Source organism: Bos indicus x Bos taurus, chromosome 4 (assembly GCF_003369695.1).
Source record: "Bos indicus x Bos taurus breed Angus x Brahman F1 hybrid chromosome 4, Bos_hybrid_MaternalHap_v2.0, whole genome shotgun sequence".
NCBI lineage: Eukaryota > Metazoa > Chordata > Mammalia > Artiodactyla > Bovidae > Bos > Bos indicus x Bos taurus.
In genome coordinates, this window is record NC_040079.1 from 107,720,455 (window position 1) to 107,747,992 (window position 27,538).

Below are 27,538 nucleotides of genomic sequence, written 5' to 3' on the forward strand. Positions count from 1 at the left end.
AAGAGAGGCAAATTAACAAAATTGAAATGCTCTTGTAAACAGGCTTCAATTTCTTATTAATAAATTACTTATTTTAGTGTGTTGTAGTCTTAGACTGATTTAACTATTGCTAAGGGTAATAGATCACTTAATCAATAGTTCTCTTTGTTTAAATTGTGCAGTGTATTTCCCACCCAGCAAATATGTAAGAAAGTATTTTTATAGAGCACATTAAATCCATTCATTTTGATTTGACAGTTTGTTTATGTTACATATGGATTAAATAAAGGCTTTCTATGGTACACTTTTTTTTTTCTCTGAATACATTTAATATGTAGAGTTTATGCTGCCATCTCCTCAAATCATGGCTGGCTCCCAATTATAGTAAGATCATCTTTTCAGAATATACTGTGTCAACGAAGAATCGGGAAATATGCCACAAAAGGGTCTCTGGGTTGCCAAAAGAGACGTGGCAGATGCAGGCTTCTTTTTTTCAGCTCTAGCAGAGCCTTGTGAGTGATACGACAGTACAAATTTGTTCTTACTTTAACACGCAATCCCACCTCATTTGGTAGTCTGGTTTCTAAGCCTGCAGCGGATTAATAGCTGCAAATTAGAAGGCCCAGAGAAGCAGTTAGAGGAAACATTACTGACAGCAATGAGAAATGACAGCTGACAGCTTGTCTACAGATGAGAAAACAGAAAATCTATAAAACGCACAACCTCAAAACGCATTAGCAGACGGCTACCTGCTAAGCACTAGCATGATCGGTAAATGGCAAGGCAACCAAACGCCTGTAAGGGCGTCATTGTATACTAGAGCGGAGTGCAATAATTGATGTGCTAAATGATGATCTTATACCCATAATGAAAAAGGATCGACCGCCGAGTACTTGAGAAAACTCAGCTCTCTAAAATGTTTCCTTCCTTGGGGTTCCTGGTAAACTGAGATTTTACCGTATTCTCTTAAACCGCAAAAAAAATTAGAAGATGATAATGTAAGTGGACCTTTGAAAGTGATTAATTTGTTGATAAGCATTCTATGAGAGAGAGATCAACATAATAGCTGCCTAATAAAGGTCACCTCTATGTGAATACTGACAATCCTTTATGACTTCTTAAAGATTTCAGAGGAAAGGAGGCTTTAAGATTTCAGTCTAGCTGAGACTTGGTCCCACACTCAGCAGCCAGTTTATCTTTATAGTCATCTCCTCCTCCTTGATGCAGACAAAGGCTTGTAAGTGTTCTCTGGACGTTTTTGTGGCGAGTGGACTTTATATATGTCTCTGCACATGTATATGCCGTTGAAAAATCATTTTGATAATTGTGAAGTGTCCTGCTCTCGATTTGCTGGCAGTGTATCACCACAGTCCTTTCAGATTTGATGTTTGGTTAACTCATGCAGATTTGCGTTTGTTTTTAAGTAATTGTAAATAAGCACACAAATGTGCACCCTCCTATTTTCATCTCAGTGTTGCTCCCATGGGGAGAAAATTTCAAATGGACTATTAATAAAGAAAGACAGGATGCTATTTAGCTAGCATGAGGTCCCACTTGATTGCTACTGCCATCACTGTCTGTTATTTGGTTCTTGGCTCTCTGTGTTCACATAATATACATTGTTGAAAATGGTCTGTAGTTTCTATGCCTTATGACGAAAGCATACAGAGAATATAGTTTTATGGAAAGATTTTGCTGGCATGTTAACAAGGGATTTTGGAGCTGCATCAAGATGGTGAAATATTACCCCAACCACTTGTGCCCACATATTCTTTTGCTCTTCTTAACTCAGCTATGTAGTTTTTCCTGTAAAAAATTCTGTTACTTATGACTACCTGTTTTCAATTTTTAATCTTTGCACATCTAGCTACCCTTGTGGTTTGAAGATGATGTTTTTGACCCCCTGTGAGTTGGACTTTTGGTTTAATTGTTTTGACCATTAATGGTGATGGATTTGTATGGATTTAGCAACAGACTGGTTTCCTGTTTCATTTGTATCCATTGGCATGTGCTTGCAGAGGTGATGGATTTGCAGCCATAGACGATTGCAGAGCCATGCGATACACAGAGCGGCCAGACCCTGTGACCTCAGCTTGATTAGCACGACACAGTATGCTTGTGTATTTCAGAGACTGTTCAGCGTATTTCAGAGACATGTCTTTCAGAGATTCTTCAAGTGTTTAAATTTGATTTTCAAAACTTCCTTTGAGAGAAAACAGTATGCTCCAAACTTACTATTTGTGAGGACTACCTAAACATCTGTGAGTGCAACATGTGTTCACTGTTAAGGAACAGCCTTGGTTGGTGTTAATGCAGACTTGCTCAGTATTGTTTGTATAGCCCATGTTTAGAATAGGAGCTCATCACTTTGAATTCTCTGTGTCATTTGTTGTTTTTGAAAGGAAGCTAGGTGTAAATACTGCCCCAATAGCCTCTATTGAAGAGCTGTTTGTTTTGCAAGTAACAAATGGGAAAGGTAAGGTAAAGGGCACTTCTCTAAAATGTTGTGTGGGTGCCCATCATTTAAACTGATGCTACAGAAAGGAAGTATTATTTTCACAAACAAAACATAGTGGCTTAGTCATTTTCCATTTCTAAGGCGATGAATGTGCTGTACGTCTGTATCATGTTTTCCTCCAAGTGAATGGCATACTATGCTTAAAGCGGAGCAGAGTCGCCAAGGTAACTGACCAGCAAGTATGCAGTTCAGCAGATTGCAGAAAGGCAATTGAGTACACATGAATAAAGAAATATGCATGTCATCTTAAAACCCAGGAGGGCCATGGTAGATTGTGGTTTGGCTCAGTAGATCATAGAAAAAAATTTTTGTGTGTGAAAGCAGAAAGTGAGATGTTCTATACTAGTCCTTGAAGTGAGATGATAAGCAGTGACAGGCTCCTTTTATGGTTCCGTTTCAGGCCCGGCCACAAGCCATATAGGAAAAAGAATCAGTTCAATATTATTTAATATGAACAACCTTTCTTTTTGATTTAGAAGCTAGCATTTGCTACCTTATGGCAGCAGAAACTAAGGGAGACTGTTAGTAGTTTATAATGTAAATGAAGAATGGTAACCCATAAACTGCTACACACATATAGGAATTAATGTAAGTTACGAAACTGAAATTGAAGTTAAGCATTATATATGTTTAGTACACAAACATAAGAACTGTTTCCCTGTACCTTTTGCTATGTATTAGATTGGATTAATCCATTCAGTAGGCATTTATACAATTATTCACATATGCCAGACACCTCCGAGGTGCCCAGAAAAACAACACAGGTAAAGTCCAGTGCTGGACTTAACATGTTTTTAATCTCTAGAAAGAATGAAGTGGATAAACTCTGAAGAGAGTCTTTAAATTATGTAAAGCATTCCTGTGCTTTGGATGTGAGATTGTGATCTAGAATTTAAACACCCTTCTGTATAGCATGAAGTAACTTCTCAGCAGGAGTTTACAGCTCTTTGTAATTTGGTTCTTCTTCCCAGTTTTCCTCTCCCTACCAGGATCTAGCATCAGTGGCTTAATTCCCTTTCTCAAAAGGGCCCCACAGTCTCCCACGATTGTATCTTGCATGTTTCACCACCGAAATTGTCCATCTCTGAGTTTCAGAATCTTGCTGGTACCCAAAAAGCCATATTGAATTCTACTTTTTCCATAAACCTTTACCAGATCTTTCCAGCTTCCATTGCTCCTCACCATCTTTCCAGGTCTTGCCACAGCAGTTTGTCTCTCTGTGAGTCATACCTAGTTAGGTGGGTGTCGTTGTCCCAACCAGAAGGGGAACTCACAGAAGACAGGGATTGGGTTTCCTTCATCTTCACAGTCTCCATAGCACCTAGCACTCCGGGGACACTGGAATCTTGATTGGTGAAAAATCTCTAGTTCTCATCCCCACTATATTTCTACGATGTATTTGTTCATTCTTTTTTTCTTTTTTTTGGAATGAGACCATGTTCACAGGTGAGTTCATTGCTCTTGGTGCTTAAAACCATGGGAATGCTTCCTAGTGCTGGTACAAAACAGTTCCAGAAGCAAGTCTCCCTACGGACCTCGGTTACACCTACTTGCTGCTTCCCTCCGTCTGTTACTTTAGCTTTTGAAGTTGTGTTTTCCGTAGTAAAGCTATGGATACATGAAGCTACCAGCCAAATGTCTTAGTTCGGTTCCTCATTTTTGGCAGCCATCCATGGAACTGCAGGGGCAAGTTTTCACAGATACAGCAATGTTTTTTGTGAGTTCCTATTTTTATGCTGAAAAATTACTGTCAGTGATTTTACTCTTCAGAGCTTTTAGTTAGTTGTGAGCCTGGAGTGAGCAGCCTTGGGTTCTTAAGGTTAATTACTGCATTTACAAATCCATCAGTGACTAAGAGAAAGAACTTGCCTGGTAGGGTTTATCTGTTTAAAAATTGCAGCCACTAGCCAAACAAGAAGATAGAAAACCAAAAGAGATTGGAGAGGTGACAAGGGTAATGGCAGTAATGTGTTGGTGGAGATGATGATATCAGAGGGAAAAAAATGATAAGTTGAAACTAATCAAACCAATTTAGTCATTTTAATGTACTCACATCATGTGTCTTCAGGAACCAGTAAATCGTAAAATCTGCCCCATTTCACTTAAAGAAGTGATTTGCCCTGAATTTTATTATGTAATTGTTATTGCTTATTTAGGAGATAGCATAATAGACTAGCTTATATGTATGAATTATTAAATGTCAAGATCAGGTAAAGTGGAATAAATCATTTCTAGGAGAGGTATGAGAACTAATACTCAAAGAGTACCCAATGCCTTTTTGTAAGTATTTCTGAAAGTCACCTTATATTTATCAATGGTATTTATGCTTTGTCTGGCAAACAGTTAATACAGTGGAGATTCTTACCGTTTAAAATTTGCTCTTTATACTTTTCTTTGAAAAAAGGTAAAATGAAAAAGATACTGTAGCAATGATATAGTTGACCACTTCTCATGATGTATTTCATTGGTAATAATCTCCATAAAAATTACCAAAGAGATGTTGTGGTTGTCTTTATTATTTAATAACAATTTAAAAAATTAATTGTGCCTAAATCTGCTGACATAGTGCTTGAAAAGTCTGTAAACACACCAAGTTGAGAGTTGTTCCATGTTTTGTCCTAAAACAAACTTTAACTATCTTGCATGTTGCTTCATTTTTCTCAGAAATGCCTCTATAGTGAAACCCGGTTTGACAGTGTAAGTGAATCTGCAAAAGCAGACCTCATTATTTGTCTTTCTGTCTCTTCTCTTGCCTTTTTGTTTGCAGTGTACACTATTTTCTCCAAGGTACACTCTGATCGGAATGTCTACCCCTCCGCAGGCGTCCTCTTTGTTCATGTTTTGGAAAGAGAGTATTTTAAGGGGGAATTTCCACCTTACCCCAAACCTGGTATGTTCTTGGTGGGGGAAAAAAAAAGAGGTTAATTTATTAAATTTTTTTTCTTTTTATTCAGTGTGCATAATCCAGATAATGTTTAATCAGATATTTCTGACATTATTTGACATGGTCAGTATATATGATAAATTGATTATTATAGGATATTTCCCATTGTAAGATTCAACATTTAATTACAGAAAATAATTCATTTTTGAATTTTGAAGAAAGCATATTTCTGATTGTCTAGTCTTGAGTTTTGTACTTCTGACAAATCATCTACCTATATTCTCATAGAAATAATTATAGCTATAAAATTATGGTTTTCCACATTAAGACTTAGAGTCTTACCTCAGACATTGACTTTTGGAAAATTATACACATATCATAGAAGAGAATGAAATAATGGTAAAAGAAAATTTTCAAAAAAACTTTTACAATATGAAATAATTTTATATAACTTCATGATAATATAATGGGGATTAATTTTTCTTCAAAGTAATACCAATTACAAAGCCTTATTTAATCATCTATTTGTTTAAATTATGTTCTGTTCAATTGTCATAAATGCCATCCAGTTAATGAAGATATAGAAAGAATAGCAAGAGAAAATATATTCTTATTATGACTCTTACTTAAGTAACAAAAATGAGTTTTCTGAAAAGTATGGCATAAATATTATTTTTGTAGATGATATGATGAGTAGTATATCTGAAAATACTCATTTAGTTAAGCATGTTTTCACCAGTATTCAAGAAAAAAAGGCAATCTTTTCATCAATTATTTATAAAATGTTTTCTCATGAGGCATTGTACTTTTGCAAAACTGTATAGCTAAACCTTTTAAGCAGCAGAAGAAAACATATAGTTTCATATAGTTAAGAGCATAGTTTCTGGGGTCAACCAGGATTAAATTCTTGTTTCCCCACTTAATTTGACTATGAGGAGTTAACATGGAAAATTACATATTTCATCGGTAAAATTACGGCTGTAATAGTACTACTTTTATTGGTATGTTTGGAATCAGATGAAGTAATAGTGCCTGTAGAGGCTAGACACAGCAATGAGGCTTGGTACATGCTAATAAAATGATGCTGTTGTTATCGTTTATTATTAATAAATGTCATGTTATTGAAGTTCTTTTAGATTTGGATTTTTCAACTCATCCTCCAGTGTTTTGGAATTACGTTATTTTTGTTTTCATGATACTTTTATAATTTTGAGATATCCCTTAAGATTAAGTTGATAGTGTCCAGAGTTGAATGAAAGAAAGATTTCTCAAAAGAATGAGCATAGGAACCTGATTTTCCTGAAAGTTAGTCGTCTCATTGATAGAACTTCTCCACTGCTATGTGACCCCCACGCCCCCCCAAAAAAATTAAAGGAAAAGATGGTTTGAAAAAAATTGCATGAATATGCTCTTCGTTGTGTCAGATTTCTAGATAAACTAAACCACTAAAATGATTTTCTTCTTTATGTGAGGTCCTAATGTAAATTCTCAGATGGATTTCTTTGGGTTTTATTTAATTTGCTACAAATGTTAAGAAAAAACTTGTTAGACAGACATATTTTTGTTGAAACTATCAAAGCAGCACGTGAAAATAACTTTTATATCTCACTTCTGTGTTTCTTACCTAGGTGAGATTAGTAATGATCCCATAACATTTAACACAAATTTAATGGGTTACCCAGACCGTCCTGGATGGCTTCGATATATCCAAAGAACACCATATAGCGATGGAGTCCTTTATGGGTCTCCAACAGCCGAAAATGTGGGGAAACCAACGGTCATTGAGGTAATTTACTTAGAGCAAAATTATATTCTTGTTTATTTGTAATTTGAGTTTCAAATGCAATTAAAGTTATATGGCAGTGGTTTTCAGTATTTTATGCATGGAAAGACATGAGATAACATTTGGAAATATACCATTTCTTTCTGTTCATCTACAGAGTTTTCTGTTTCAGCTTTTATATATAAAAAGGGCAGTCTAAATTAGTGAAAAAAATTAAAAGACATTTAAAATAAATAGATTCCTATGAATTATATTTAAGAAGATGAATCTACTTATTTCCTCCAGATTTTAAATTCAGATTTCATGTTCATTCAAATACAAGCATTTAAACAGATGTCTTTTGAGCCCCTACCATGTACTGAGCATTATGATAGGTGTTCATGGTAGAAAAATGAATAGTAGCCATCCCCTGCCATGTCTTACAGTTCTGGGGTTGAAGCACTGGAATGGAAATTCAGACTTAGCCAACACTGACATAACTGTTATAATAAGAAGGTGCTGTCTGATGCAGAGTTGTAAGAGGGTAAATAGAAATTCACTAAGTAGAAGGAAGGGTATTTTAGGAAGAAGATACAGCACATCAAAATCTTGAGGCATAAACAAAACCACATGGTCTTAGAGAACTTTAGAGGTAGTTAGAGGACAGCATGCACTCCAGAGGCCAAATGATGGGAACAGAGGTGTTGATGCTGATATGGGCAGATCTTGGAGGGCTCTGTAAGCCATGCAGATATGTTTGACCTTGACTTTGGGAGTTATGGTGGTGCTATAATTAATCAGCTTTTTATCAGTACCTGACATCATACTTGGAAGATATTAGAAATTAAGACAATAAGGACTTCCCTGGCAGTCCAGTGGTTAAATCCAGTAGTTGCTGCTGCTGCTGCTAAGTCACTTCAGTCATGTCCGACTCTGTGTGATCCCACAGACGGCAGCCCACCAGGCTCCTCTGTCCCTGGGAGTCTCCAGGCAAGAACACTGGAGTAGGTTGCCATTAAGGCTCCACATTTTCTCTGCAGGGGACATGGGTTGGATCCTTGGTCAGGGAACTAAGATTCCACATGCCATGTGGCATGGCCAAAATAAAAAAAGATATTAAGACAATAAAAACAATGATGACATCAAACCTTTAATGGGAATTAATTTTTTTTAATGAATGGATATAAATGCTAAAAGTGTTTCACTTTACTATACCTAACAAAATCAGAATTACACTGGCAATTAATGGCAAGAGAGTTCTACAGTTTTAGGCCTCAATGCCTCTAAGATCTTAAATTGGAATTAAAAAAAATTTTATTATTATTTTTTAATTTTATTTTATTTTTAAACTTTACAATATTGTATTAGTTTTGCCCAACATCAAAATGAATCTGCCACAGGTATACCCATGCTCCCCATATTATTTTTAATTGAAGGATAATTGCTTTACAATATTGTGTTGGTTTCCTCTAGATATCAGCGTGAATGAGCCATAGGTATACCTATGTCCCCTCCCTCTTGAACTTAACTCTCCAGTTCTATAAAGACTTACTGGTAGTGACCAGGGCACCAGCATCGGAACTGCTTGTGGAATTGCCAGGGGTTTGCACAGGTCATGGGTGGCATGTTTTCTACCACCAGAAATTTGTAGTAATTTTACAAATTCTCAGGAGGCTACATGCTTTGTGTTTTTCTCCAAAGTTTTAATCAGCCATGGACTGTGGATATGAACTTCCATGTTGACTGAGAGAAGGTGTTTCTTCATCTGAACTGAAGTTTGTATTAACATGACTTTTCGATGATGTCTGTCTATAAATCTGCTTTCTTAAGGCAGTGTTGATATAGAATATATGTAGATATAGGAAAGTTATTTGGAGTTATTGTCAAAATAATTCTTAAAATATGTAGTCAAGTTATAAAAGAAGTATATAAATGGAAGTCACCACATTGCTAGATTCAAAAAGAAAAACACAGTTACCTGGATAGATTCAAAGAAAGCGTTGACTAAAATTCAACACTTCTTCTTGATAAGAGAAAAGAAACTCTGAGCACACTAGGAAAGCAAGTGAGCTTCCTTAACCTAATAGGTTATATATGGAAACTAATAGCAAACATCATTTTTTTAATGGGAAAACACTAGGAGAATTCCATTTAAATTCAGGAACAAAACAAGGATAGCTCCCTTTATCACATCTATTACAGAATATTTTAGAAGTCCTAACCAGTGCAGTAAATAAAGAAATTTATAAGTGTTTGAAAGGAAGAAATGGAATAGTCAATGATATAAAGAGTCTGTAGGCTATTAAAATCTTAAGAAAGCCTGGCAGTTAGTTATAGGATTGATATAAAAAACTTAATCATATTTATTTATTAAATAAGTATTGAGAAAAATGCAAGTTTTTAAAAGATACCATTTTTAGCAATAAAATTCTAATGTACTTGGAATAAATCTAACAAAAGGTATATATGGGAAAAATTATAAAATTTTATTGATTTTAAATAGTGCCTGAATAAATAAAAAGCTATCCTATCATTCAGGGATAAGAAGACTCAAAATCATGAAAGCATTGATTTCTCCCTAATTGATCTATAGATTCAGTGCAGTTCAAATAAAAAAATCTCAATAGGTTATTTCACAAAACTTGACAACTAAAATTGTCTAGGTCTAAAATTGATAAATTAATGGCCAAGAAAAATCAAGACTTTTAAAGACTTTCCTTTTAAAGAGGAAAAAAAAAAGGGAGTAAAATTTCTTTCCTTTCCAGATATCAACATTTATTGTGAATCTGTAGTAACCAATCATAAGTTTGTATTGATACACAAATAGAGAAATTAACCAATGAGTAAAATAGGGAGCCCAGAGACAGGTCCATGTACTTAAAGAACAACAGTATATATCTAAAGAAATGGTACCACATATCACAGATTAGGGAAAAGGAAGCCTATTGGCTGAAACTCAGCCGCATGGCAAACATAAAATTAGATTCTTACTTCCCAAGAAATACAGAATTCATGTCTAGGTATATTGAAGATTTAGCACATTTTTAAGCTATTATATAAAAATGTAGATTTATCTCTGGGCTTTCTGTTTTGTTCCACTGATCTGTATTTCTGTCTTTGTGCCAGTACTGTACTGTCTTTATGACTGTAACTTTATAATATAGTCGGAAGTCAGGAAGGTTGATTCACCCAGAGATAAATCCATGCACCTATGGACACCTTACCATTGACAAAGGAGGCAAAAATATACAATGGAGAAAAGACAATCTCTTTAACAAGTGGGAAAATTGGTCAACCACCTGTAAAAGAATGAAACTAGAATACTTTCTAACACCATACACAAAAATAAACTCAAAATGGATTAAAGATCTCAATGTAAGACCAGAAACTATAAAACTCTTAGAGGAAAACATAGGCAGAACACTCTCTGACATAAATGACAGCAAGATCCTCTATGACCCACCTCCCAGAGTAATGGAAATAAAGACAAAAATAAACACATGATACAAGCTTTTGCACAATGAAAGAAACTATAAGCAAGAATAAAAGGCAGCCTTTAGAATGGGAGAAAGTAATAGCAAATGAAATAACTGACAAAGAATTACTCTCCAATATACAAGCAGCTCAATACCAGAAAAATAAACAACCCAATCAAAAAGTGGGCCAAAGAACTAAACAGATGTTTCTCCAAAGAAGACATACAGATGGCAAACACACACATGAAGAGATGCTGAACGTCACTCAAAACCACAATGAGGTACCATCTCACACCAGTCAGAATGGTTGCCATCAAAAAGTCTACAAATAGTAAATTCTGGAGAGGGTGTGGAGAAAAGGGAACCCCCTTACAATGTTGATAGGAGTACAAAGTGATACAGCCACTATGTAAAACAGTGTGGAGATACCTTAAAAAACTGAAAATAGAGCTGTCATATGACCCAGTAATCCCACTGCAGGGCATGGGCATACACACCGAGGAAACCAGAACTGAAACAGACACATGTTCCCAAATGTCATTGCAGCACCATTTACAATAGCCAGGACATGGAAGCCACCTGGATTTCCATTGGCAGACGAACGGATAAGAAAGCTGTGTATCAGATCAGTTGCTCAGTTGTGTCCGATTCTTTGCGAGCCCATGAATCGCAACATGCCAGGCCTCCCTGTCCATCACCAACTCCCAGGGTTCACCCAGACTCATGTCCATCGAGTCAGTGATGCCATCCAGCCATCTCATCCTGTCATCCCCCTCTCCTCCTGCCCCCAATCCCTCCCAGCATCAGAGTCTTTTCCAGTGAGTCAACTCTTCGCATGAGGTGGCCAAAGTACTGGAGTTTCAGCTTTAGCATCATTCCTTCCAAAGAAATCCCAGGGCTGATCTCCTTTAGAATGGACTGGTTGGATCTCCTTGCAGTCTAAGGGACTCTCAAGAGTCTTCTCCAACACCACAGTTCAAAAGCATCAATTCTTTGGTGCTCAGCCTTCTTCACAGTCCAACTCTCACATCCATACATGACCACAGGAAAAACCATAGCCTTGACTAGACGAACCTTTGTTGGCAAAGTAATGTCTCTGCTTTTGAAGCTGTGTATACACAATGGAATATTACTCAGCCATTAAAAACACATTTGAGTCAGTTCTGATGAGATGGATGAAACTGGAGTCTATTATACAGAGTGAAGTAAGTCAGAAAGAGAAACACCAGTACAGTGTATTAATGCATATATATGGAATTTAGAAAGATGGTAATGATGACTCTATATGCAAGACAGCAAAAGAGACACAGATGTAAAGAATAGACTCTTGGACTATGTGGGAGAAGGCGAGGGTGGGATGATTTGAAAGAATAGCATTGAAACGTGTATTACCATATGTGAAATAGATGGCCAGTGCAAGTTCGATGCATGAAGCAGGGCACTCAAAGCCAGTGCTCTGGGACAACCCAGAGGGATGAGGTGGGAGGGCTTTTCAAGATGGGGGGACACATGTATACCCATGGCTGATTCACGTCAATGTATGGCAAAAACCACCACAATATTGTAAAATGATTAGTCTCCAATTAATTTAAGAAATGTAGAGGAGTATCTTTCTGAATTTGGGGGTAGGAAAGGATATCTTAAATAAAACCTAAATCTTTTTTACTTAAGAGAAATACTTGATCAAGTTACCATAGTAAACTTGTGAACTTCCATTCATCAAAAGAAAACTTTAAAGAAAAGACAACCCACAAACTGGAAGATGATATTTGAAATATATATAACTGACTAATAAGTATGTAAAATATGAAAAAGGACACCTACAATTTCAGTAAGAAAAAGACATGAACAGACATTTTTACAAAGAGAAAACATAAATGCCATTTAAGTAAAGAAGTTTAATCACTATAAGGAGGAATATTCAGATTAAGACTGCAGTGAGAATTTCACCCTCAGTAAAGTTCTTTGGCAGTGGATGTGGGAATTGGACTAATCACTTTTACATAGCTGAATATCGTGGTAGCCTATGATCTAGCCATCCCACTTCTACATATGAACTTAAATACTTGCAGGGAATTCCCTGGCATTCCAGTGGTTAGGACTCGGTGCTTTTACTGCTGTGGCCTGGGGTTTAATCACTGATCGAGGAACTAGGATCCTGCAAGCCATGTGGTGTGACCAAAATACAAAAAAAAGGAAATATTTGCAAATGTCCAGCACCCAAAGGCATGCACAGTCATGTTCCTTGAGCAATGTTTGCATAGAAAAACATTGGAGACCCACAAACCAACCGAGACCCAGAAGTCCATCAAGAAGAGAGTAGATAAATAATTCCTGGGACTGTTATTTCACATAGTGAACACTTACAGCAAGAATGAAGTTAGACTTGCCTGGCAGCAGGAATAAATGCTTTACACACAATGCTGGAAAAACCCCACACCTCTGAAGACTAGTTTATGGTCTTTATAGAGTTCAAAAGCTATCAAAGTGAACAATGTATTTTAAACATACATGCATGTATAATAAAACTATATTTAAAACTAATGGGATGATAAACACAAAATCCAAAATGGTTTCTCTGGTGGGAGAAAGGCAAGCAGCTAGGACAGAAGAGAAACACGTGTGTTGAGCCATGATTCACAGGGGTTCATTATACCCTACTACCAAAATATAAGGTTATGAATAAGTATCAAATAATATCTTTAAAAAGGATGAAAACAGCATATCTTTCATCTAACACAAGTAGTGTTTTATCTGTAAATAACTCATATCCATCTATAAAAACATTTTTAGCATTTTAAAAAATTCTTTTAATAATATAGTGAAAAGATTTTGCATATCTTAAATATTTAGTCACTTACATCCATAATTTATTCAGTAGATATTTATTAAGCATCTAAAATAAATCCACCACTGTTTTAGAAATAAGGTATCCAAAAGTGTACACATGTGCGTATCTCTTTGCTATGAAGGGCTTCACATCATGATAAGTAGACTCTGACAGATGATATTATAGTATTTAAATATCTCATTAGAAATGACGAAAGAACTGAATTCTGTTATAGCTTTTAAAATTAAGCATTAAATATAAATCTGGATAATAAAATCCTTCCTCCCGATTTATGAAAATGTTCTTCACTCTCTTATGTCGCCTATGATTTTAAAAAACTTATTAGAATTATGAAATTTACAATAATGAACTTTCTGATAATTATGTTAAGGCTAGCCAGAAGAATATTACAGTTAATTTGAAAACGTTTAACTTTTTCTTCCTGAGCATTAGCTTTAAGATGTTATAGCAAATAATATTTAGTATTTTTTCCATTGAGAACATGATTAAAATTTTGCAGAGTAAACTTTTAAACTCGTGAGCATTCCCAAATGTCTTTTGCTTCTTTGCAAACAATAATGCCCCATTTATTTAACGACTAGTCTTAATTTTAGTGTTTGGTTGTGAACCTCATGGATCATGTGTCCCAGCAGAGAGCAGCAAAGAAGTCACTGAATCCAAAAGAAATCTGACAGATTGTGGAGAGAGAAGTTCTTTTATCTTTGTGGAATAATACACTTTTCAGAATATGTACTTTTAAATATTGTTAAAGTTTGAGAATTTTTAATTTCCAAATTCTGATTTTTCACTGTTGTCTCAAATGATACTTCTGATGAGGGTGGTATATTTAAAGCTCATCTGTGGTGCTTAAAATCTTTGATACTGGTTCTGAGTGTGCAAGGTATTTCTGTTGTCTGACTTTTTTATCTCAGTGTCAACTGTGGCTGCGATTACTACCAGGACACTGCTGGGATGCTAAGACTGTCATTTGTTTTGTTTTGTTTTTTTGAGGTACCGCAGGCCTGTCTGAGTGATTTCATATCTGTTATAAAGTTAATTATTCCTAGATTTTTGAAGCCACATCCTGCTGTTGGCCTTTGCTTTGTTTGTTGTTTGCAGTGGCTGTTTCTGAGTTGACTTTGATGTAAGTTCATTGACTCCACAAACATTTACCAATTTTTTTTGTGAAGGAATTGATTTGTGGTTTTGAGCATGTGCCATCAGACTGTGATCCCTACTGCTGTGCTCCATCGTGAGATATGATTTCCAAAGGGGTCCTGACATCTCCTGACGGTTTGGTGTGCAGTTTAGTACTAAATGCAGACAACACAGAGATATGCTTGTTTTAAAGTGCACTTTCTGATATGATCCTTAAGTTCCATTCAAAAGTACAGAAATAGATTTTGTATGTTTTTTTTTCCCCAAGTTTAGAATGGCTCTGGTAAGTAATTCATAATAGTTAATCCATTTACTAATGATGCATCTGCATTGCCACTGGCACTTAACAGTCTTCTATAAAAGGGTTTTTCTGATTTTAACTTGTTGTTTTAGCATGTTTAATAGACCTGACTAATTATCTATTTCCCATAATATTGCTAAAAGCTCTGATTCTTGTTGTTCAGAGAAGGAATATTTTGTAAGTATATAGACAAATAATGAAAATGGAAAGAACGACAATTTGTTTTCATTTAGCCCTTAATGAATTTCATTTTTCAAATAACATTTCACTTCTTTAATATGACTTTCTTTTTCTAATAGATAACAGCCTATAATAGGCGTACCTTTGAGACCGCAAGGCACAATTTGATAATTAATATAATGTCAGCAGAAGGTAGGTATGGGAAAATACGTTATTGATTGTTTCCTTATTTGCAACAAGTATTTCACTTATGTTTTATAGGTATATAAAATCTAGTTCAGGATTTTAAAGCTCCACATACCTACCATACCTAATGAAATAGTAAAATGTAGAAAAGAAAACAAGCAATAAAATTCATGACAAAATATCATGACTTGTTTTGGTGCTGAAAACCTCAGGACAGGGAGCCAAATATAGAAGCCACTTATTTCTCCAGGCCTTGGTTGAATCATCTGTTCAGCGGGACTAATACCATTCCTCTTGTAACTCTGAGGTAAGGAAGCGATCATTTAAGGCTCAAAATGTGCTTGACGTAAGGCTGGTCATAGAATTCATCATTGGTATGATTTTATTTTAAAACCTATCATAGCTTGTAGTCTAGTTGTGTTGATGATAAAGAAATGTTAATGGAAATAAACCATCATTTGGGTCATCATTTGGGTCACAGTCTCCTTTCTAAATAGCTAATCATTTAGCTGGAGTAATTGTTGGAGTCCATCAACAATTTAGAATTACACATGCTCAAATTGTTAAGTGATACCTTAGGATTTAGAAGGTTAGGGACACAAGAGTTACTCCGACACTTAGCATATTCTGATGCTGTTTTGGCATTCAGTTGGGAAAGACATACCCCTAAAAACTTAGTGGTTAAAATTTCTAAATCATGGGATGCTATACCAGATATCATTTATGAGGGTGATGGGAGAAGAACTGATACAATATTCCCCCCACCCCATCCCAGCACAGAAAAACAATTCTGTATCCTGAATAGGAAAATTCTTACTTCTGTTTTCTGCTGCTGCTGCTACTAAGTCGCTTCAGTCATGTCTGACTCTGTGCGACCCCATAGACGGCAGCCCACCAGGCTCCCCCATCCCTGGGATTCTCTAGGCAAGAACACTGGAGTGGGTTGCCATTTCCTTCTCCAATGCATGAAAGTGAAAAGTGAAAGTGAAGTCACTGAGTCGCGTCAGACTCTTTACGACCCCATGGACTGCAGCCCGCCAGGCTCCTCCATCCATGGGATTTTCCAGGCAAGAGTACTAGAATGGGGTGCCATTGCCTTCTCCGTCTGTTTTCTAGTACAACACATTTTATCAGGGCCTACTAATTTGGAATTCATAGTAATTCAGTAAAGGCTGTGTTTAAAGTTATCTTTACACTCTATGAAAGAAAGTAATTTCAATAGAAATGAAAATGTAATGCAATACATAATTGAGGAGGATGCTTGATGATTTTGAACCCCTTAACATGAGTTTTTCCTTTTGGCATTTTAGCTGTATTAATTGCAGACAACAAATGTGCTAGTTTAAAATTTAAAATGACTGTTCCTAGCTGCTCAGTTGGTAAAGAATCTGCCTGCAGTGCAATAGATCTGGGTTCGATCCCCGGGTTGGGAAGATCCCCTGGAGAAGGAAATGGCAACCCACTCCAGTACTCTTGCCTGGGGAATTCCATGGACAGAGGAGCCGGGTAGGTTACAGTCCATGGGACTGCAAAGAGCTGGACACGACCGTGCAACTTTCACTGTTTCTTTCATATATGAGAAGAAAGTCCAAGTGCCCATTCCTTTGGCCAGGACAGAAGATTCTCTGTCCACTTTTCCACTTCCCAGGGGCTTTTGTAATTTTGTACCCAGTTGTAATTGGGTACTTGCTGTCAAGCTGTCTATGTAAAATTGGAATATCCTTAATGAGAAGAATGGTTGTGACGTTCCTTTTCCTTGGGGATCTGTCAGTTTAGTTATATTACAGTGGGCTTGGACCACTAACCTCACTAGTATGTTCTCAGAGGGACTCAGAAGTCTTTTGCAAGGTATTTTGAATCCCTACAAGCAAAGAGTTGGACACGACTTAGCGACTGAACAACAACAACAAACTGAAAAATAACCTGGCCTGTGGTTTGAACTGCTTTCTTTTCAAGTCTGGTCTCAGTCTAGTTGACACCGACTATATCCTAACAGGTGATGCTGACGTGTGGGAACCATATTCAAGCAGATACTAATGGAAGACTGCTAGTCAACTATAGGATTGAAAGTTGGCCTGAGGGGCTATTTATCTAAGTTAGGGTTGGGAGAGAACGAATATCTGGGTTTAGAAAGCCTCCTTTTATAGATTATTAGATTGCATTAGATAGTAAGAGGGAGGGGAGGAGGAGAATGAAGGGACAGAGAATGAGATGGTTGGATGGCCTCACAGACTCAATGGACATGAATTTGAGGAAACTCCAGGAGATAGAGGAGCACAGAGGAGAATGGTGTGCCTACCATTCAAAGGGTCACAAAGAGTTGGCCACGACTGAGTGAACAACAGCAGTGGCCAAACCTCTGAAAACCGGTGCACCGCCAGGCAGTCATTTTTCCTTGCTCTTTTTGCTGGAATGCATGTGGTCATTAGGGTATGTGTCTGTGGGCGACCTATACGTGGGCTGTTGGCCCCCAGATAAGGTGAGGAAATGCAGTAACGGGAGCTGAGCATCAGGATAACCATGCTCAGTTCTGTCTCCTGCTGTTTGGGAGCTGCCTCCTGCTCTGGGACGTCTAATGGGAAATGAGTCGTGTGGAATCGCACAATGTGAAGCCCAAGGAGAGTATGTAGAGTGAGTCTCTAAATCAGGTTTTAGTGCCACCACTCTGTTGGCCTCCTGTTCCCTTGGCCTCCGTGGTGTCCAAATATAGCAGGTGCGGGATTTCCCCAAAGTTAGAAAGCTCCGGTGACTCATCTCTAGGAGACTTGGCAAGAGCACTTGGCTGGGTAGCTTATACTGCCTGGAGCCACGGAAGGGTGTGGCAGCTGCCAGCCTCTTTAGGAGCCATGGAAGGTCACAGGCATTAGGGAAGGCCAGGGAGCAGCTCTCCAAGGAGGAGCCTCGATGATAAACAGGAAAAAGTTTTGCATGCTTTTTTTGACAAGTGGATTTAAAAACACCAAATGAAGTGAATAGATGATAGAATTCTAGCCTATTCAACAAACTATACTTGGTATTATTTATAAATATTATTTATTGCCAAGAAACTGTTCTTCCTGACATTTTTCTGCATGACTGTTTCTCAGTATGGGGTGGGGGTGGGGGAAATGTAACATGATTAAGGTACTGTTTATCTATATAAAACAGGAAACATATCTGTATAAAACAGGAAACTTATCTACATCAAAGAGAATAAACAGCATATTTTAGAAGATTACAGATGGGCTATACATCAAACAAATCTAACAAAAGCATAAGCAGAATAAATTACAGTGTAGGAGAAGGGTGAAAAGCCTTCTGGGATTAGGGCTTTGAAAAACTTAATCTTTAGAGACACTACACTCCAGAAAACTCTCCTGAAAACTCTAGAGCCAGAATATCTCCTGACTTCAGCTCTGGCATCAAATGTCCTTTAATATTAAAGAGGTTTCATAATAAATGAGGTCATCGAGGTTTCAGTTATTACATAATTTTTTTATTTATTAAATAAGAATGGACAGATAGTACATGAGTTATAGTAAGTCAGAGGGGAAAAGACCCTGGCGCTGGGAAAGATTGAGGGCAAGAGAAGGGGTCAACAGAGGATGAGATGGTTGGATGGCATCACTGACTCAATGGACATGAGTTTGAGTAAACTCTGGGAGTTGGCGATGGACAGGAAAGCCTGGCGTGCTGCAGTCCATGGGGTCACAGAGTTGGACACAACTGTGCCACTGAACAACAGCAGCAATACATAATGTAATTATTATTGGGGACTTTAAATCTGTGGATAGTCCAGAAATTTTCACGGCAGAATCCAAATAAGTAACATGTGCATATTATTATAAGAATTGCTAAAGTTTAATATTTTCTAAGTTCTTACTGTATATTAGGAGCTCTGGTGAGCACTTTATATACACAGTCTCTTTTAGCTCAGGTAAAAATCATGTGAGGTAAGTTCATATGATCTAAAAATTAGCTTCCTCTTCTGAAAGCATGGAGAAAAATACAAGTACCTACTCGCTTTCTGATTGTGAGTATTAAATATGGTAATTCACCTGTTTCCCTTGAAAGTAGCTTTTATTATTACAGAAATATTACTAAACGAGAAGAAAGCTCTTCTTTGTCTTAATAGAACAGCCAGAATATAGGAAATGACATTTTATAATTCAAGACTAACATTTGAGAAGCTGAAATCAATTATATTTATTTCAAGTTTCTTATATCAAGAGTCTGAATTGGACATTGGGTTGGCTTAAAATATTCTTTTTGGCATCTTTAGAGGGAAATTATTGATGAGACTTTAAGGAGGAAAAAAGCTAGGTAAATCTCTAACAATGTGAGATATGGAATTTCAACAGAAACTTTACGATTTCTCTAGAATATCTAATTATGGAGTGATCCAAAGAATGAAATAGTTATGATTTCAAAGTACTTATTGAAAATGCAGTCAATATTTATTTTAGTTAAATGTAATGTTTTAGCATGCTCTAAAAAGATCAGTAATACTGCAAATTAAAAATACGGTTTTCCATATCCTATATAAGCAACCCACAAACAAGTCCCGGTATTTTGTCATATCTTCTCTATTTGAAAGGATACTGTTCTGTGTCTCAGCTTCCTCCTCTGTTCAAATAGAAATAGCACTGCCTAGGGTTGTAATGATTAAACAACGTGAAAAAGATCTGTCAACTTTAAAACAAGACAAACACAAAATATTTTTCTCAGTTCTGGAAATGCTGCTTCTACCTGGGTACGTTGGCCGGGTGAGGAGGCTGGCAGGCCACTGGCAAGTTAGAGACAGATACGAGATTTGGCGTTTTGCCTTTTCTTTCTTTGTTTCTTTTTTCTATAATTGCAAACTGCCCTGCTGTCCCTTGGATTTGATTACATCATAGATAAAATTCTGGGTCAAATGTATGTGGTGTTTTTAGATAAGATATAGCCTCTGTTACTCGGAAAGCCTTTGAAGTCAGGAATAATATTGTTCCCCAAAGCCAGGACTGTGACACGTCAACAAATCTCAAGTTCTTTTGTTTCCCTTTCAAAAGACTCCCTCATTAAAGGTGTGCATACCCTTTTCCCACCAAAATTAGACTTCCCGTTACCCTATCAAGCAGAATTCTTCATTAAAAATATGAACGTAGAAGAAATGCTGGCCAGCGAGGTTCTTGGAGACTTCCTGGGGGCCGTGAAAAATGTGTGGCAGCCCGAGCGCCTGAACGCCATAAACATCACGTCAGCCCTCGACCGGGGTGGCCGGGTCCCACTGCCCATCAACGACATGAAGGAGGGGTAAGCGGACTTCATCTCATCGCTTTAAGTGTGGATTTTTAAATGTGGTGATATTACCAAACTTAGTGTAGATGGAAGAGGGCCTGTGGCATTTTTCTTTTTAATAAGCGGTAGGTATTGCAGAGATGTGGAAAAAAAATAGCAATTTTCTGTATTGACAAAGAGGTTACGTTAATGGTCCTTTATATCTGATGTTCCAGGTCCTTTGAAAGCTAATTGTAGATCAGGACTTGCATCATAAATTACAGTGCTAAGTCTTTTTTGTACCTTCTGTAGAGAAGCTGATTATTTAGGGCCCTGAGTTTCAAAGGAAATTGATGCCCCAGTTATCAGCTGCAGAAGGACATACAGATTGCTGTAACTTTATTCTAGGAAACTATTTCTTCGCCTTTAACATTCTTTCCACCATGTGGCGATGATTGATGGCTGGGGTGGATTTGAAACCCATTCCTAAAGCCTGGCCTTGTCACTCACAAGCTGGGTGACATTGGGCAAACTGCTGCACCCCTCTGGGCTTCAGCTTCCTCGTCTGCTCCAATGGGAACAACCTTGGGGTTGTGGTGAGGATTAAAGAGAGAATGCATTTGAAAGGGACTTGTCTATTCTCAAGTCTTACAGATATAGAATGTGACTTACACCCTTGTAGGGGTTATAAAACACTTATACCCGAGCACAATGACAGATTGAATGCCCACATTGATGAAATTTTACTGTTTAATTTCTAATCTGCAAATTGAGGCAGATCTGCTTTAAAAAAAAAAAAAAACTAAATCCTATAAAAGTACGAGATACAGAATAAATCACATTGTGCGTAACATATGCTTTTCCATCTTTTCTTTTATCCATATTCTTGGTAACATTTATACAGAGGACATCTGGAATTAACCAGAATGTCTGGATTAATAAGAATCAAATGTAAGGGCAACTTCAAAGGAGAACTTTGTTGGAAATAAGGGAAGAAATCCCAAATAGACACAGATAAGGTAGAGTGAGTAGTCAGAAAGGGGATGGAAGCATAAGCAATGACCTGCAAAGTCCAACTCACAAATTTCAGAATTCAGTTGTATCTCGTATGGTATAATAATGGGTTTTTGAAGTCAGTCAAGCATACCTGCAAGTGTTCGGAGAAAAACAGTTGCTTTATTTCTTGCCTGTCTGCTGGTTGGCTTTCTCTTTGAAAACAGAATTCTGGGCTTAACATTTTACTTCAGAGGTTACAACCTGGATCTTTTTCCCAGTGAGTAATTAAAGTAGAACCATAGGAGGAGATGAACAGGAGTATCTCCCACATTCTCCAAATGTGGAGTCTATTAAAGAAATGTTTGTTGATTTGGCTCTATTGAGTCTTAGCTGTGTCATGTAGAATCTGTGGTTGCCGTGCACAGGCTAGCTGTGGTGCTGGGCTCAGTAGTTGGAGTGCATGGACTTAGTTTCTCCATGGCATATGGAATCTTGGTTCTCCCACCAGGGATCGAACCCACGTCCCCTGCATTGCAAGGTAAATTCTTAACCAGTGAACTGCCAGGGAAGTCGCTGGAGTCTTTTCAACAGTTTCTTAAAGCAATGTGTTCCACAGTGATTGTTAAAACAATGACTAAAAGATGCTGGAGGAAGCAACAGGAAAACCAGTCATTGGTAGAGTCTGCCATGGTTGTGCTTTCTTCTGGACTCACCCCTTCCCTAATCAGTAGTGTAGGCGCCACCCACAGAGGCACTTTTAGCCACCACTAGACTAAATTAAGGGCTTTCCTGGTGGCTCAGATGGTAAAGAATCTGCCTGCAACACGGGAGACCTGGGTTCGCTCCCTGGGTCAGGAAGGTCCCCTGGAGGAGGGCATGGCAACCCACTTCAGCATTCTTGCCTGGAGAATCTTCTTGGACAGGGGAGTCTAGTGGGCTCCAGTCCATGCAGTCACAAAGAGTTGGACGTGACTGAGTGACTAAGCACAGCACAGAGACTAAATTGAGCTAACACCTCTCTAAACCAAACTCTGACTTAAAACAGTACTGTTCAAATGTGTCTAGCTTAAGAATTGCCAGTAGAGTTTATTAAAAATATATCTAGGTTGCTGGCCTCTGATCCCCCCTAGAGATCCTGGATCTTTTGAGTCTAGGGCTGGGCCTGAGCATGTGAGTCTAAATTAAGAACAGAATTTCTTGTTGTACAAGTACTTGTTGGGAATCTAGTCATTAGCTGATGACCCCCAGCACCTGCTAGCAGGAGGCATGTGTTGTCAGTCCCGTGGCATTTATTTGGACCCTGTTGTCTCAGATCCCTTCCCAACTAGAAATGCTTTCCATGAGTTTTAATTTAATGTTAAGCTGCAACCTTTGCAAAGTATTCATATGGTAAGTCATTTAAAATAGAATTTCTATAAATTGTACCCAATGCCAACTTTATTACTCCAGTGTACCTATATGAGCACCAATGGAGTAGGATCCTACTTGAGTATAATTGCATAAGAAAAATTTGTCCCTGGAAATCATTTTGCATGTTTTTTTTGGTTGTTATGTAATGTCAAGGTAACAAAAATAGGTTTTGTTTTTTTTTTTTTTTACCATATTTGCCTTAAATTTAGAATAAATTCAGTGCTTAACTCACCTCTTGTGCCTTTCTTCCTTTTTAATGGTGAATATCATGATTCTTAATTCACTTGTTGAACTTTTGGCGGGGGGCTTCCCTGGTGGCTCAGCAGTAAAGAATTCACCTGCAATGCAGGAGATGTGGGTTCAATTCCTGGTCAGGAAAATTCCCTGGAGAAGGAGATGGCAATGTACTCTGGTATTCTTGCCTGAGAAATCCCATGGACAGAGGTGCCTGGTGGGCTGCAGTCCATGTGGTCATAAAAGAATTGGATGTGACTTAGCGACTGAATAACAACATCATGATTCCTAATCCACTTATTAAACTTTTTGCCTCTGTACTTTCTTTTGAAAGTAACGTGGCCTATAAATGTCATTAAAAATGAAATACTGGAAAGATCAAGGTTATGGTCAGAGATGCAAAGGAATTGCATCACTTTATTTTCTAAAATTTTATTTAAAAATATACTTCAGAAGTATTAAACACCTACTAACTGTGTTCTGCTTTATACTTTGAGTGAGTTTCAGTCCGTGATTTTAAAAAATCTCCTTAAATTATTTCCTATTCTGACGCATGGCAGCCACAATTTACTAACTGAAAAGTTTTCCACATTAGTCAAACTCGCAGCAGATGGCCAAGAGGAGCTCTCAGTAGTAGACCCTCAGAGTAAGCCTCCAGCCCTTCCACAGCCCACAGTGCATTAAATATCAGTCACCAGGAGTCCCTGCTACAGCGCCCAAGCTCCTCGTCTTTCTCAATGTGCATTTTTCCCCCCTCATTTCTGCAGACCTCACTGACAGCTTTTAAACTTCTAAATCTAACAGAAACCAATGGTAAAGATTTCCTTCAGAGTGAATAAGCTCCTGCAAAGGAAAGCTGAACCTCCTGAAAAGATTCCCTTTCACTTTCCAGACCCATAACCCCAGGGCAACTGTGCTCTGTCTCTGGGTGTGGTCTCAGGGCTGCTTTTGCTCTTGAGTTTGAGCCAGAGACTAAGGACTCGTGGATGCATTTAGCCTGGGATAAAGCTGGTGGAAAGAGGAGCAGGTTCATATTTCAGTCTGAGCATGGCGTAGCTGCCAACTCAGGGTGAGTGATGTGGTGTAAATGGTGGTTATGAAGGGAATGATGGGGTGTGAGGATTAAAGAATATACTCACTTTTCATAAGAGATTGTCAAACCTACCACTGTTTCCTCTGGTTACCAAAGCCTGTGGATCTAGCCTCAGTCAGCAACAGAGAATCCTAGTTTATTCTCTAGACAATCTCACAGAGTGCCGCACTCTAATTAATTGTCTGCTTTTTGCCCTGTGAAGGGCTCAGAGAGAAGTTACACTTGGAGAAGAAAATGTAAGTCAGAGGCTGCCAAAGACTCATCTGATGCAAGGCCGTGGTCCGGGGCAGTCTATAGTGCTCTGCTCAGTCAGTCCCCATCGTTGGTGATTGATAAGATAGCCTTTTATTCTTAAATAATGTGCCTCCTGTATTTTTGATGCAACTATTCTTTCTTTTAGGGAATGATGATATGAGATTGGACTTTTTGAGCCTTTAATAACATAATTGGAAGCCAATATAAGCCCATTTTTATAAATATAAACATAAGTCAATTTAAAAAAATCCATGCAACTCTGTATCTATATGTCTGTAACTATATGTCTTTAATTTCTATTCTTCTAAGTTCTAGGCATAGATTTATTTTCTTTCTTCCATTGTTTAGCATTTAGTAAATACTTTTTATGGGGGAATAATGTATTACTCTCTAGGGTACAGTTATTTAAAGAATACAGTTGAAACATATACATTACCATATGTAAAATAGGTAGCCAGTGGGAATTTGCTGTCTGATGCAGGGAACTCAAAACCAGTGCTCTGTAACAACCTAGAGGGATGGGATGGGGAAGGAGGGGACCTATGTACACCTATGGTTGATTCATGTTGATGTATGGCAGAAACCATCACAAGATTATAAAGTAATTATCCTCCAATTAAAAATAAAATTAAATTTAAAAAATAAAGAGTATAGCCTATGCTCACATCTCTTAGGGACCAGGAAGTAATCAGATAATTAGAAAACAGTGTTGTATGTATCGTAGTTAAGGTATTCATGGAGATGACTCCTCCCCCACTTCTGGTCGATGTCAGAGGGTTCATAGAGGAGATGAGGTTTAAAATATGAGTACAAATTAGCCATCCTAAAGGAAACCAGTCCTGAATGTTCGTTGGAAGGACTGATGCTGAAGCTGAAACTCTAATACTTTGGCCACCTGATGTGAAGAACTGACTCATTTGAAAAGACCCTGATGCTGGGAAAGATTGAAGGCGGGAGGAAAAGGGGAAGACAGAGGATGAGATGGTTGGATGGCATCCCCGACTCAATGGACATGAGTTTGGGTGAACTCTGGGAGTTGGTGATGGACAGGGAAGCCTGGTGTGCTGCAGTCCATGGGGTCGCCAAGAGTCGGACACGACTGAGTGACTGAACTGAACTGAAATGAACAAATTAGCCAGCTCAAAAAATGATAAAAGGAGAGTTTGGGCAGAGGGAGCAGCTTGAGCAAGAGCCATTAGGTGGGAAGAAGCCAGGTGGATTTGGAAAGTTGCTTTGTGTGTGCAAATGGGGGACAGGGACCCACAAATAATAATGACTAAAGAGGCAAAGACCAGACCATGTTAAGACCTCGTACTCCAGGAAGAACTGTTTGGATTTTATCTTGGGTAGCACTAGGGACCTTGCAAACAATCGTGTATGTTAACATTTTCATTTTAGCAAGTAGGCCTGCTGAGCCCCCTGCACTGCACAAGCTAAAAGAGTAGATCAAACCCAAATGCCTCCTTTCTTCAAGCAAGAAAAGCCTCCCACAAAATCCCCCAGAAAGGTCTGAGTCTTGGGTGCCAGTTGATAAGATCATTCTTCCCTTCTTCAGTAAAGAGGAGAAACAAACAGTAGTAGAAGTAGAGTCTAGAAATGACCTTTATTCTTTATTTTTTGTTCTGAATTAGATGCTTTATTTAGTTTTATGTCTTCTTTGTTTTTCATCTTATTTTTAAACTGACTGATATGCACAGAACAGAGAAGTGAACAGAGGCAAGAATCAACATGTATTTTTAAGAGTTCCCAGGTAGCATGTAACGTACCTGGACACTTTCTTCTCTAAACCATCCTCTGTCTCTTATATACATAAAATCACGAATAAAATACATTCATCATTTGGACAACTAGGTAAAGAATATAATCATTGGATCTGTTTATCTGACTGTTGCTGGAAAAGCAGGAGAGTTTTGACATACTTTTTTTTACCTGTAACATGGTTTTGCACTTTGTATGCGTAAAGACCATAGTAAATGGGTTTTACCTCAAGGGAAATTGAGTTGTTCAAATTGGAAGAAAAGGATTCTTCAGAGGAGCAAGGTTTATTTCGAGTACTCAATTCCTAAGATTGTGAGTCACCGTGTTTTGTTAACATTTTCTTGAGAGCCTTGTACTTGATAATACACTGCCATGCCATCTGTTTACATATATTTGAAAGTTTGAAAGCATGGCTAAGATCATAAATGTAAAGATCATCCTCATTTCTCTTCATAAAAATTTTTAATTTCTGCCTACCAAAAAGCTAGCCTGTCAAAATAGCTGTAAATCAAAAACTGCATATCAAAGATCTAGGAAAAGAGCAGATTATGAAAAATATATTTTAGCATGTATAGCATGAATTATTATAATTATTACACATGGCCTCATACAAATTTATCTTTTAAAAAGCCAAGATGTTAAAACTTACTGGCTGTACAAAACAAAAAACACTAAATACCTATTTTTTAACCTACAAGTCTAATCCAATATCTACTTCTCTGGAGTAGTCTGTTTGCAGTTTTTAAATTAACTTGTTTATTTTTCCAATTTTGTTATAATTGATGATGTAACATTGGATAAGTTTAAGGTGCACAGCATGAAGATTTGGTAGAAGTATATGTTATGAAGTGATCACCACAATAACTTCAGATAACATCCATTACCTCACAGTTAGTTTTTATTTTCTTGTGATGAGAACTTGTAAGAACCACTTTCTTAGCAGCTTTCAAATATACAAATGCTTCTGTTTCTAAACCGGTATCTTTCCTGCTGCAGATAGACGCCCTGAGGACAGGGAGGGAGACTGAGTTCCAGGCGCATAGTCAGGGTGCTGCTGCTTCACGCCCTTGACTAGAACTGGGGTGTTGGCTGTGGGAAGGGACAGAGTGGACAGGTGTGTGCGAGAGCTCTTTCAGGGCAAATGTCAGAGACAGATGATAGGGAAAAGGACGGGAGTCAGTGATACTGGGGCTTGAGCATCTGCCCTTGCCAATCACTGAGAGAGAAGAAGATGGAAGGGGTGACAGGTGGAGGTGGGATAGGGTGATGATGAGCTCAGT

The 27,538-nt window shown here is 37.7% G+C and overlaps 1 protein-coding gene across 8 annotated transcripts in view; it reads left to right on the forward strand.

Moving 5' to 3' along the window:
• The window catches only part of SGCE (sarcoglycan epsilon), a 71,419-nt gene that overhangs the window by 21,188 nt on the left and 22,693 nt on the right, over window positions 1-27,538 (forward strand). For all 8 annotated transcript variants that reach the window (XM_027540141.1, XM_027540139.1, XM_027540143.1 and 5 more), the window contains 4 exons: window positions 5,265-5,387; window positions 7,010-7,167; window positions 15,208-15,280; window positions 20,350-20,548. In XM_027540141.1, coding sequence (XP_027395942.1) covers window positions 5,265-5,387; window positions 7,010-7,167; window positions 15,208-15,280; window positions 20,350-20,548 — 553 coding nt within the window. The remainder of the gene's footprint in view (window positions 1-5,264; window positions 5,388-7,009; window positions 7,168-15,207; window positions 15,281-20,349; window positions 20,549-27,538) is intronic.